The 13998-nt window shown below is 39.6% G+C and overlaps 1 protein-coding gene across 6 annotated transcripts in view; it reads left to right on the forward strand.

Annotated features, from left to right (window-relative positions):
* OSBPL1A (oxysterol binding protein like 1A) overlaps nucleotides 1-13998 on the forward strand; it is a 207892-nt gene that overhangs the window by 109701 nt on the left and 84193 nt on the right. For 4 of the 6 annotated variants that reach the window (XM_073331364.1, XM_073331365.1, XM_073331366.1 and 1 more), the window contains exons 18-24: nucleotides 4927-5002; nucleotides 8775-8909; nucleotides 9620-9717; nucleotides 11803-11985; nucleotides 12750-12881; nucleotides 12966-13055; nucleotides 13330-13456. In XM_073331364.1, coding sequence (XP_073187465.1) covers nucleotides 4927-5002; nucleotides 8775-8909; nucleotides 9620-9717; nucleotides 11803-11985; nucleotides 12750-12881; nucleotides 12966-13055; nucleotides 13330-13456 — 841 coding nt within the window. The remainder of the gene's footprint in view (nucleotides 1-4926; nucleotides 5003-8774; nucleotides 8910-9619; nucleotides 9718-11802; nucleotides 11986-12749; nucleotides 12882-12965; nucleotides 13056-13329; nucleotides 13457-13998) is intronic. The other 2 variants (XM_073331361.1, XM_073331363.1) reach the window with 1 other exon arrangement.

Below are 13998 nucleotides of genomic sequence, written 5' to 3' on the forward strand. Positions count from 1 at the left end.
GGCCATTGCAGTGCATGGTAATGTGGGAGACTTGATGTCAGGTTCCACCTCTGAACATCAGCGCCTCCCAAACCAAGCAAAGACAAGGAGTGTTGAGTACTAGGGTCAAGCAAAGATGCTGACGGACTGTGTTGTTCCTTTAAGACCCCTTAATGATACTACTTTTTGTTTATCATTGGTGATCTCTTCTCTGTGCCTTCACCTGTCACCTGAAAGTCCTATAGTAGCAGCTGGAGGGAGGGAGGAAAATGTTCGGTGAAAGTGGATGTTTCAGAATGGAGACTTGTAATCCCCCCTTTGTTGCCTGAGAAATTGGGAAGAGAGGGAGAGGACCATTAAGACCCTCTGTAAAAATGACAGTTGCATTTGTTTGCTACATTATATAAATACAATCCACTGGAAAAGTTTAAACGAAAGCCAGTTTTCTCAAAGTATAGGAAACAATAGCTTGGCTAGTTTCCACAAGTTTTGTTATAAAATTTATATTGTCAGAATTGTAAACAAGAGGTGACTAGAGCCTCTAAGCTCCATTATTCATTCTTCAGTCCCCTGACACTACTCCACTTTCCACCTACAAATGTGTCTCATTAAACTTTTTGATCACTAGGCTCCCTTTCCATTCCTTAGCTGCATGTCTTGCCTGTATCCTTTAATGTTTAGTGCTCTTCATAAAACTGGTTTAGCTGTAACCATTTTTGTAACGATTTCTAATTTGCTGTGGCACATTGCTTGAAGAAAGGCTCAGATAGCGAATATATCTTGTATATTGCATAGTAACATTAGCTCTTTACCTGGCACCTTGGCGACACTTTGGGATTTGGTGTCTGCAAATACAGTGATGCAAATAGGTTCCCCCGCAGAGTACTGTGAATCTAAACTTTGCCTCGAAGAGAACTTTCCATGGCGGAAGAAGTTGTTCAGTGTTTTGATCTGTCTTTGGATTCTTGGTCAATGCTAATGCGTTTAGCTGCTTGACATAATTACACCACAACTGCTCATGTTATGTAACTGGACCAGTAGGCACGCTTTTTTACAAAATGTTTAGATGCAGACTACTTGGATGCTTATTTTAGAATATATCCTTTAGATGCAGTCTGTCCTCAAAGTGCAAAAACTTAGATGGTGATCATCAAACTAACACACACAGCTTAGAATGTTTTGAGGAGATATGTCGCACCTAATAACCTCTGTTAGCTTCACTTCTCTTTAAATATGCAAGAGGAGAACTCCTGAATTGGGCTCTAAAAGGAGTAAACAGATTCATCTTCGTAGTTTGATGTAACTGCTGGCACTGTTACTTATTTGATTTCCTTTATGTTGGACAGTGTTCAGACTAGTGTATCTCAATGGCCTAGTTTTTTTTTTAATACAGTATTTTAACTCTTGCTTGCTTTGTTTTGCCTTTCAACTTAAGTCTTGCTGGAGGTCCTTGAACAAATGTTGCATATCCAGCTTGCTAACATTTTTACCAGCCCATTCTCCAATGTTTGCTGTCAGAAGCATTCTGGGACCTCATCTGCCTTTATTTCAGTTTTAGAGCAAAATGAATAAATTTGGTGAGCCAAGGAAATGAAAAACAAAGCTAGTTGGTATGAGGAATATTCCTTGTGATCACTTTTGTTAATATGAATAACCTGATTGTATCAAGGAGTAACTGTTGGGAAACACTTGAGTGTTGTGCTCCAGCTGTTGAAATTCTCATTGTCATTGACTCCTACTAGAAAGGTGGTAGCATATAACTTGAAAATATCAAAGATAACATCAGAATGCATCCAATGAAGTGAGCTGTAGCTCACGAAAGCTTATGCTCAAATAAATTGGTTAGTCTCTAAGGTGCCACAAGTACTCCTTTTCTTTTTGCGAATACAAACTAACACAGCTGCTACTCTGAAACCAAAGATAACGTTGAATGTGCTGCTAATTTGCTATATGATGCTGCTCAGTGACATTGCATCCATCTGATCTGCATATGGGTGATATAACTAATTCTGATATAGAGCACAGGACACCTGCCCAATAATTAGAATTGGGAACTTAATGAGGTGTGGTGCCAGTTCGATCTATGAGGTGGACTTCTTCAAGCTAAAACGTGTTCAAAGCCTTTTTCACTTATTTCAACCCAGAAGATTGAAAAACAGCAAAAAGAATGGTACCGAAATATGACTAGCCTGGAAATGTTCATAGTCTAATCTGTCACTTAAATTTAAAGGGATAGTTTGAAATCAAACCAATTTTTAAAAAAAAAAAAGGAGGGGGGAGGGTTTGAAAAGTAGCTTGTTACAGCTGCCACTGAGCTTCCCTGACATGTTGTTGTTTTTTTGTTGTTTTTTCCTCATGATTAAAAATGTTTTCTTTTTTCTTCATGAGTCTCTCACACACACACAAGAAAGTTTGTATATGGGGAGACAAACTCTAACAGTGTCAAATACATAAAGTAAACAAGATAAAAAAATAAATTTACTGTAACTACAATATTAATCTTTTGTTTTACCTACTAGTAAAACAGACAGAAGTGATTTTTTTTGAGGAGCAACCCTTTAAAATTATGCCACTATCATTGCTAGTTATTCTTTACAGTAGAACAAATATTTTCATTATGCAAAGCTAAAGTTAACTTTCTGAAACTTTCTTAATGTGGTTGCCTTCTATAAATGACTTCCGAAAGGAAATCTGCTTCGAGATACTGAAGGTAAACTTCTAGTTTACAACCCTTCTCTCATTCACTGGGACACTATCAATATGGTTAGGCCTAATATTTGACTATCTTTAATTTTCTATATCTCTAGGTCTCTAATTTTTAACCCCTGAAAGAACATTTTGATCCATTCAAAATTGGTATTGCAGCAACAAAATAAATATGAGCACATTATGGAGAAAACAGCAGACATCACTTTCAAATTTAGCTGATGTAATTATAAGCAATGAAGGAAATAGGCTTAATCCATGAAAGATTACTTTCACACACAAGAATGATAATTTTTTTCTAGCTTGGTGATTTATATACGAGGGTGAGTTTAAGAGAAGAACATTTGGGTACTTTTATTGAAAAACAATCCCTTGCTGATTACATGTTGCTAGCAGCCAGCCTCTCTTAAACGCATCCTCCTATATAAATCGGCAAGCTAGAAAAATATATTCATAGCTTTCTATGCAGAAGTGCTCATTGCTAAATAGTACGTACACTTCACAAATTGCCTCAGTTTCAGTCTATTCTTTAATTAAATACTACAAATCAAATTTAACTACGTGGTGGACACTGTCCTCTTCTGGACATGCACATAAAAGCATCAACAAAGGAAATGTTTACACTTAGTCTTCAGGACGACCAGTTCACCTCATTTCAGATTACTGAAGTTTAGAATAGCAGATCTATTAAAATATAAGGATCTGTGATTCCTTTCATGTTTGATCCAAAAGGAGCTTTCCATTAGTTACCAATTTCCTCTTTCACTGAACTCCCACACTTCAAAAGGTGAATATATGTTGTTGGATAGTTGTGGAAAATTAGTACAGAACTTAAGTTGTTTTCCACAGATTCCTATATACTGTAGGAGGCAATATATTTGTAAAAGACTGGGCATTTCTTTGCTTTAAACCAGACTTTGTTCAATATCTTTTCATGCATGTATAGCTACTGGTTTTGAGAACAGTATTTCACATTTTGAAAATTTAAAGTATCAGCCCTTGTATGGCTTTTCTGTTATGGAAGTGTCAGTGAAAGATGCATGCAAAAGAGAGAGGTAAGTGACCCAACAAATGAAGTTTCATAGAAATTAATGCTTTTGCTATTGCAAAGGAAGATGATTCACTTAAACCTGTACCAGAGAACAAAAAAATTGCTGCACTAGAGATTTCTGAAAACACTTAATTCATTAATTTGGGGGAAAGGAGCATGGCATGTGCTTGACTATTTGGCCAAAGTTAACATAAATTTGCGACTTAAGAGAGACTGTAGAGTGAAATGTTGTGGTGCTGGTAGCACTATGTGGTTTGAGAGTGCCTTGGATAAGATTTCTGGTTTATCTTCCTGATATGGGTAATTGTTTCATGGTACCAGGCTTCTGATTGGGATTATCTGGACTAAGGTCCCTTTTACACAGGACATAGGACATAAAACTGTGCTTAACTTTCATGTTTAGCTGGCCATTGTTGATGTGGTCTTAGCAGCTTAAAGAACTAGGCTTTCGCCCCTGTGAAGCTCTAGGTTAAGCCCACGTGACCCACCAAGCACCAAACCATGCTAAAGCCATTTGGTCTAAAACTACATATAAACCTTGCTTAAACATGTATGTTAGCCCTATCTGTCTAAGGAAAGTTGTACATTCATCTGTTCCATTACTTTTCTGTTCTATCCGTGACTGTTTTCCAGTCCAGATAATAAATGTCATTTATTGGCTAAATATAACTTTTTAATTAGTCTTTTTGCTAATAAACTACAAAACTGAAACCTGTTCACATATAACTGGATTATCTTCAGCTTCTTTCATGAATATACATTTTCAAAGTAGAGGCAGATTTTACCAGCATGGTGACAGCACCATGTTTAAGCACTCTTCTGGAAACTGATGTACAAAATTCTTTCCACTCCTTTAACACCAGCATTTGATAGATTTGTTTGAACTATTGCTTTCTTTAGAGAGAAACAATTTTCTTTGACTAAAACAACTAAGGTTTAGGGTATTTGTCATGTTGTGTGTGTCCTCTTGGGACACTGATTGAAAGTCACCTAACAATTTTTTAATGAAAGCTCCCAAAAGTTATCGTAACATAAAGAACTTGTGTAGGCCTGTTTTATCAATAAGTCAATTCTGAACGCCTAAAAACTAGAACAATATTAATACATTCTGCAGCCTTGTTCACAACTGAGATTATTTTGATAAGAGATTAATAAAATAAATGTGGTTTGCTTTTTTCCCCCCTCTCTAGAACAAGCTTGCCATCTCCAATGTTTTCCAGGAATGATTTTAGTATTTGGAGTATCTTAAGAAAATGTATTGGAATGGTAGGTAAAATGTATAAGTTGTGATACAGAAATTAGTGATAAGTTATGGTTGTGGCTATCTCTAAAGAGGACCAAAATGTGAACTGAGAAGCTCACAACCAGAAAGACCAAGGGTGACTCCATGAGCCAATTTATTCAATAGAGCAAAGGCATTTTCTCTTATTAGTCCTCTGAGGATCCTGTACCATCCAGAGCTCTCCCCAGTCTCCTTTTATACTTGTAGTAGAAAACCTTCCAGTTTCACCACAGTACTTCAGATGGGTTAGTGACTAGGTCTGTTTAATCAAATCTGGGAAGCTCTGTGACGGGTCAGCCAGGATCATTCTTGTAGATAAAGGTATAACACAATCCCGTGGTTGGAAATTGAAGCTTGATAAATGTAGACTAGAGCTAAGGCTTGTCTTCAGTACTGGGGAGATCGACACTGCTGCAATCAATGCAGTGGGTGTCAATTTAGTGGGTGTAATGAAAACCCACTAAACTGACAGCAGAGTGCTCTCCAGTCAACACCTTACTCTTCTCTGGGAGCTGGAAAGTCAACAGGAGAGAGTCTCCCATTACCACAGCACAGTGAAGACATTGGGGTAAGTCGACCTAAGCTACATTGACTCCAGCTATGTTATTCGCTTACCTGGAGTAGCGTAACTGAGGTCGACTTACCCCCATAGTGAAGACAAGCCCCAAGTCACAAATATTTAATATACATTCAGAAAAGTTCTTTGGCCTCTATTATACAAGAAGTCAGACTAGATGATCAGTGGTCCTTTCTGGCCTTATCTATAAATTTTAAGCCCACTCCTAGTTAATGGTTAATTGGGAAGGCTTCTTTTCTTTCCATTATGAAACCCCACCATGTAGGCAGGTTCATCTTGGCCACAATGATTAGGTTTCACTCTCTAAAGTGCAATGTGCCAAACTGAAAGTTACACAGTTGCCATACTAAGAGAATCTGCATAGCCACAAGGTGAAAGCACTTTCTGGGAGTAAGTTTTTCCTGTTTATCGGAATTACAATAACTTCAAAAATTTGTTCCCCTTCCATTGCAATCAGAAAACAGACACAATATGCAAGAAACCTACTTAAAGTCCATACAGGAGATAAGATTGCTCAGGAATGTTGTTTTGAACTCCAGAGCACATGAACTTTCACTGAAGCGTTTCAACTTAGAAAGCACTATGATTCTGATCAGATAAGAGTGCAACCTTAAATCTACACAAATGGCTGTTGGCAGCAGGTCTAGCTTGCTCTGCAACGTAGCTCCTCTGTGCTGTTCACAGAAAGACACCTTAAAAGGCTTCTGTGTAATCTGGAAGAAGGAACCAGTTAAAATGAAGCCAGCGCTTTCTTAGGCTTAAACTCTGCTCTGGCAAATGGCTGACAAAGATCTTTGAGACATCTGTTTGTGCTGGTCATGGGTAGGCAGATTTCTCCCTATTCTGTGTTTCCTGAAGAGTAGGAACACCATATTGGAAATAAGTGGTGAATGAGGTTCAGAGGAAATTGAAGAGCAGGAAAAACTGCATTTGGGGAATAAATGACCATGTACTAAAATGTTACAACACTAAAGGTTTATATTTAAATCTGTCAAAGTATAGGTCTTCTGACTTTTTTTACTCTATTCTTTCTATTTTTATTAGACTTAAATACTCTTTGCCAATTTCTTATTTCCATACTTAATGAGGCCCACTCTTACTTGTGAAACTTTGTTTACTACTAAGTCTTATCTAGAATACCACCTTGGACAGAGAGGGGTTTTAACTTGGACGTTAAGTTTACTTTTGTAGCAATTGAGCAAAATGTTTTTATAAATTAATGATTTAATTTAAATTTTTTAAAAGCTTGACTAGTTTAGAAAGAAATCATTAGAACTTGGAAGATATTCCTGATTCATTTGGGCCCACATTTAAACTAAATTTTTAGGCTATATTCATTTTCATGCTGGCTGCCTCAAAACATGGTGTTTTTTCTCTTTTTTTTTTTTTTTTTGGGTGGGGGGGGTTGAAGGTTAGTCATTTCTTAGGACTTGTCTACGCTGTCACTTTACAGCTCTGCAACTTTCTTGCTCAGGGGTGTGAAAAAACACACCCCTGAGCGCTACAAGTTTCAGCTCTGTAAAGTGGCAGTATAGACCAAGGGTTCTCAAACTGGGGGTCGGGACCCCTCAGGGGGTCATGAGATTATTATATGGGGGGTTGCCAGCTGTCAGACTCCACCCCAAACCCCACTTTGCCTTCAGCATTTATAGCGGTGTTTAAATAAATTAAAAACACTTTTTTTAATATATAAGGGGGGGTCGCACTCAGAGGCTTGCTATGTGAAAGGGGTCACCAGTACAAAAGTTTGAAAACCACTGGTGTAGACAGTGCACCAGCGCTGAGAGCCGCACACCCAGCACTGGTAGCTACTCCACTTGTGGGGGTGGTTTTTTGTTTTGCTTTTTTTACAGAGCTGGGAGAGCACAGGTGCCGCCACTACACAGCCACATTAAGCGCTGCCAGTGAAGACATACCCTTAGGTTGCTATCGGAACTGTCTCGAGTTGGTGAATCTTGCCCATGTGCTCAGGGTTCAGCTGATCGCCATGTTTGGGGTCAGGAAGGAATTTTCCTCCAGGGCAGATTGGAAGAGGCCCTGGGGGTTTTTCGCCTTCCTCTGTAGCATGGGGCACAGGTCGCTTGCTGGAGGATTCTCTGCACCTTGAAGTTTTTAAACCATGATTAGAGGACCTCAATAGCTCAGACATAGGTGAGAGGTTTATTGCAGGAGTGGGTTAGTGAGATTCTGTAGCCTGCATTGTGCAGGAGGTCAGACTAGATGATCATAATGGTCCCTTCTGACCTTAATATCTAGGAGTCTGAGTTAAAAACAAAAAACCTTCAGATGTTAATTTGCATAGGTTAATATAAAACCTGTTGGCAGCTAACATGAAGACTATCTAGCACAACCATTAAACAGATCCATTAGTGAAAGTAAACCACTTTCTTCTTGCTGAAACTTGACAGCATCCTCTCAGAATTGTATGAAGAATGAGTCTTAGATTGTTGTTCTACAGTGCTATTGCATTAAAGCAAAGTTAAATAAATCCCTTAACTTTTTAACCCTCTAGTGGAGTTTTGTAGTTTGATGGAGTATCTAATCATACCAGTCTGCCCAACAGATGTAACAAATGATGTAAAATAAATATTGTCTGAACTGGAGATTAAATATTCCAGATTAATTAGGTTGGTCTGTTTTTAAGGCAAGAATGTATAGTTTTCTTTCAAGACTTTACATAACTTATTCCTATTACACACCAGACCTTATTAGCCTTTTTAACCAGGAGATATTTGATAGATCAAGTACGGTTTATTTCAGAAGCTTACTCCTATTGCTTCTCATGCCCGCCATCCCCCTCCCCCCAAAGTTGCCTGTTTCACTAATCAGATGGCCTGTGCCTATTCTAAAAATAGTGTTTCTGAATCTTGGTGTTCTCTTTTGAAAGGCTTTGAAGTCCTGAAAATCCCCTCTTCTATGCCCACCATCTTCCTGATCCTCCTCCCCATTAGGGACTTAGATACACTTCTCTCTTTAGCCATCTTCACCAATGCAAGGGAGAGGCTTAGCTTGAGAGATGTGGGTCTCTTTCTTTCAGAAGTTGTTGGCCAGGTCAAGGGATGTTGCACTGCCACTAGGCTTGCGTGACTTATCTCTCTAATAAGCCAATTAAATTCTTGTTACTTAGTTCATTGTGTTTAATCTCTTCAGTTTTAACACAAATTTCTATCCTGTGTCAGGAGCTGTCCAAGATCACTATGCCAGTTATTTTCAATGAGCCGCTGAGCTTCCTACAGCGACTTACAGAATATATGGAACATACATACCTCATCCACCAGGCCAGTTCACTTTCTGGCACAGTTGAGAGGATGCAGGTACTTTGCTTGTAGTAGTGTCTTAAAATGCTTGTGGTGGTCTGTTTGAACAGGTTGGACTGTGGTACAAATACTTTCAGCTAAGAACATAAGAACAGCCATACGGGGTCAGATCAATGATCCATCTAGCCCATGTCCTGTCTCTAACAGTGGCCAGTGCCACATGCTTCAGAGGCAGTGAACAGAACGGCAATTCTGAGTGATCCATCTCCTGTCATCCAGTCCCAGCTTCTGCAGTCAGAGGTTTAAGGACACCCAAAGCATGGGGTTTCATCCCTGACCATCTTGGCTGTTTCTCTTTTTGAACCCTGTTGTACTTTTTGCCTTCACAATATCCACCAGCAATGAGCTCTAAAGGCTGACTGTGCATTGTGTGAAGAAGTTACATAATTTTGTTTTAAATCTGCTGCCTGTTAAACCTTCTGTTGGAGAGGAGAGATGCTGTAATCTGGTGCACATGGAACTGCTTTATTAGTTCTGTTAGCTAGGGTAAAGGCTTTAATATTTCTGAGCTTTTTGCAAAACTATTATGGTTTGTTGTACTCTTTCCAAAACTTGCCAGGCCCATCTGGGAGGCAATTTTTATGCCAAAGACAGAATAAATTTAACAGAGAAACGTGAAGTGCAATAGAAGAATTTTATGTTTAAAGTAGAAGTGTCAAAGGGAACTCCAAAAGGTGAATGATATATGTTAATATTCTGTTGAACAGTGTGTAGCTGCATTTGCTGTGTCTGCTGTTGCCTCACAGTGGGAACGTACAGGAAAACCGTTCAACCCACTTCTTGGAGAGACGTACGAATTAGTCAGGTAACAAATAGAAACTGCATTTAAGACCAAAGTGTGTGTTATGGAATTTGTGGGTTTATGTAACACGTTGTATGGCTTTAGTATTGCTTTGTGTTTGAAATGGGCTGCATTGTAGGAGTAACTGTTACAAGTGTTCACAGTGCAGGTTGTCAGCGTTTCTGTTGTTACTTCCTCTTTATGGGAGTCTAACTTGCCTGTAAAAATTGCTCTGGGTTGAAAAGTTGTGAAAGTGTCTTTTTTTACTTGAAAGCAGCCTTAATATAATCTAAGTGATCAGAAAAATATCCGTTTTTTAGTGTATAAACCTAGGTTTCAGATCTATACTAAAAAAAAGACTTACCATGTAAACACACATTGCCTGAAAAGCGATTTGTCTGTTGTGCAAATGTCCTTTAAACTGTTACACAAACTCAGGTAATATATACAAACAGATCTTTTTTCATTAAGAACTAAAAAATAAACTAAGACCCTTCTGTTTTGGGTCGCTCTTGCCAACCCGTTACGTTGGGGTCTCATCAGTCAGATACATAATGTGGATGCTGCAGTGTGTCGTCAAAAATTTTGTCATTTAAAAATAGTTAAGCCTGTTAGTATTTCCGTTGAACTTGTCTGGTGGGCGGGCGAGAGAGAGACACTCCGTGGCATTGCTACAAGGGTGCAAGTGGTGCAGTCGCACCAGAGCCCTGGCAGGTATGGGGACCCAACCACTAGCAGATGCTGCTGCTGGTGGCAGTACTGATGCAGGTGTGCTGTTCTGTTGCCCACCCTGCACTGCAGAGGACCTGGCTGCTGATACCCCTGTCCCAAGCTTGTGCAGGAGCCTGAGTCATGTGGGGTGCCTGCACTGTGCTGCAAGGGTGCACAGCTACCCGCGCTCAGGCACTGAGCTGCCCCTGCCGGCACTAATGCAGGGCTAGGACATAGGGTGCAGACGAGGAGGAGCCCAAGGGAGTGGGTGAGGGAGAGGCTGGTGATGGGAACAGGCAGCCAGGAGGAGTGGGGTGGGGTTCAGGGATGAAGATGAGGGAGCTGGCAGAGTGGCAGTAGGGACTAGCAGGGGTGTGGGAGCAGAACACCTTGTGGTAGGGAAGAGGAAACAGGTGGCAGCAGCAGGGCACAGGGATGTGGTGGGGTGAACCTAGGCACTGCAGCACAAAGTGGGGGCTATGGATGTGCGGGGAAGTGGAGACAAAGCTGCCAGCACAGGAAGAATTGGGGGTGGGGGTCTGAGCTGCAGTGTTAGGGATGTGAGAGCCCTTTTCCTGTGACTTGCATCCCAGCAGACCCTCCTTGTGTGTGTTGAATCCCTACTTCAAGGGGAAGCACCAGGTACCAGCATCTAGTACAGTGCAAGGAACGGAAAGTGTATCGAAAGGCTCCTTGACCTGCTGCTCTAATGGTCATGGGAGGATAATATGCTGGAGATGCTAATCTATTTTTCCATTTAAAAGTACCTCTTGATTCTTCAGAAGCTTTCTCCTTCTAATTCAGATCCTTAAAATTTCCAGACCATGTATTCAGGGTGGGAACAAACATTCCCTGTTGCAAACATTCTTCCTTGACTTTTTAGTATTAGGGGTCATAGTAGAAACATCTCTTCTATTCCTGTAACTTTTTGATCTAGTTTGCATAACTAGTTTAGGAGTTCAATTTGAAGTTCCTTTCTCCCTCTCTTCTTGAAACTTCATTTTAAACTAGGCAGGAGCTGTGGGATGGAAGGACAGGACTGAGGCTATGGGAAAGTTAGAAAGGCGTTGGAGAGCTGAATTGGGGCGTTGTGGGAGCTGGACGGAGTGGATTTCAGAATCAGGAAGAGATCCCCTAACTTACCTTGCACCAGGGCCCTCTGGGGTCTTGCAGCATCACAGAGAGAGATCTGTGTTGCAGTGAGTGTTTCTAAACTAATCAGTGGCTTAAATATCTAGATCCATACATAATTGCTATAACTTTAATTTTGTTTCAGAATGGGTAAAGGAAATTATTTCACTATAGTACCAGTTGTATCAGTGAAACTCACAAAATTTGCATTTCAGAGAACTGCGGAGAACAGTGATCCTGAAAACTTTATTTTTATTTTATTTTTAGAGATGATCTTGGGTTTAGACTCCTTTCAGAACAAGTTAGTCATCACCCACCAATCAGTGCTTTCTATGCTGAAGGCTTGAATAACGATTTTGTGTTTCATGGCTCAATCTATCCTAAACTCAAGTTCTGGGGCAAGAGTGTGGAAGCAGAACCTAAAGGAACTATAACTCTGGAACTTCTTGAGTAAGTTGGCCAGATTACTATATTAGACTTTAGTTTTGAGGCTGTGCAGAATAAAGGCTTATATACTAGTCTCCAGTGCTGTAAGATGACTTTTAATCTATCCACTATTTCATATAGATAAAGCAGACAATCTTTTTTATGCAGTTTGCAGATTTCCTGCTTTTATGGCTCCTTACAATAATTTATGACACACCCTACTGCTTGTTAACCCTTATTGCCCACTTCATTTTTAAAGGTCTCCTACAGCATGTCTGACCACTTATGCTTAACAATGTGTCCTGCTTTGTATTTACCTTGGACGCTCCAGTTGCCTCCTCCAGACCTGAGGAAATGCTCTGTGATGTTGAAAAGCTTGTCCCTTCCATTGGAAATTGGTCCAATAAGATATTACCTTACTTATCTTGTCTCTCTCATATCCTGGGACCAAAATGGCTTGAACACCATTCCAAACAATTGTACAGTTCACTGGCACCCCTGAATTGTATAGGCTTCAGGTAATTAAGGCCTTAATCCCGCAAACACTTATGCGTGCTTAACTTGACTACTGTAAGTAGTCCTATTGATTTGCCAGTAATAGATGCACTGAAGCTGCCATGCTAAGCAGTTAACAAAATCAAGCAGTGGCTCCTGTTTTTGCCACACCATGCATGGCTGGTGCATCTTGTTTCCTTGATTTGCTGCCAGTAACTAATAGAGTTCCAGAGCCAGATACTTGCTGTAGAGTCATTCAGGTATATTGTTGAAAGGTGTGATTATGCCAGCAGTTGTTTTTCCATTTGTTTTTTCAGACATGATGAAGCCTACACCTGGACAAATCCTACTTGCTGTGTGCATAATATTATTGTGGGTAAACTTTGGATTGAGCAGTATGGAAATGTAGAAATAACTAATCACAAGTAAGCTGGAACATGACTTGTTAGTTTACTACGTTTTTAAACAAATTATTGCAAAGTAATTTGAGCTAAATGTTTCTTCCTTAGAACTGGTGAGAAGTGTGTATTAAACTTCAAACCATGTGGGCTTTTTGGGAAGGAGTTACACAAAGTTGAAGGCTACATTCAAGACAAAAGGTAAAAATCCTGTCTTCGTTAGACCTACTGTTTAATAAAATGCTACTTAAATTTCTAATAAAGATATATGTGAGAACTGTTGGAATTAAATACTGTTACAATATACTGTGCCAATGGCGGGGGTGTGTGTATCTTGTTAGTAACTATAATGTACAGTAAGATGGGGATTCAGTCTTAAATCTGTTCTTAGAATCCTTTCTCATAATATTAAAATCTGAAAACACTAACTTCATAACTTGTTTAAGCTCTTCCTAAAATTAGTCCTTTTTTACAGCAAAAAGAAAGTTTGTGCGCTCTATGGGAAATGGACTGAGTGCTTGTACAGTGTTGACCCAGCTACATTCGAAGCTTACAAAAAAAATGACAAGAAAAATACAGAAGAGAAGAAAAACAGTAAACAGGTATTAGACATGTAAAGAGGTGGTGTCTGAAAGGCACAATAGAACACTTCGCAGTCTAAGGTGCCTTTAGGCTTGTTACTGTTTTATACTTTTTCATTTGACTTTTTCTTAGTAAGATTCAAAGAGGGTTTGGACACGTATTATATGGATTAATTATAATAATTCTGGCTATTATCCAAACAGTTTTGGAAGGATTAAAATCCTTGTGCTTCAGGGTTTAAGACAATATCTAATTATTAAGGGTTAACATGAAACTTTCATGAGAGCAGATTTCCCCACATCTACCCATTATTGGGTTCTTTCACCCTCCTCTGGAGTAACCAGGTGGGATAGGGGACTAGAGGGACCATAGGTCTGATCTAGTATGGGAACTCCAACCTGATGCTTTTCAGGCCTGTAAGCAGGATAGATGAGGGTCTGTTCAGAAGGATTTCATAACTTGGAGGAATGTCATATTCTGAAGGTTTTGCAAAGATTTTTACAGTCTGCACTGTCCAGGAAATCTTACTCTTTGTGTTTCTGTAAACCATTATGTTACTCCT

Source organism: Lepidochelys kempii, chromosome 2 (assembly GCF_965140265.1).
Source record: "Lepidochelys kempii isolate rLepKem1 chromosome 2, rLepKem1.hap2, whole genome shotgun sequence".
NCBI lineage: Eukaryota > Metazoa > Chordata > Testudines > Cheloniidae > Lepidochelys > Lepidochelys kempii.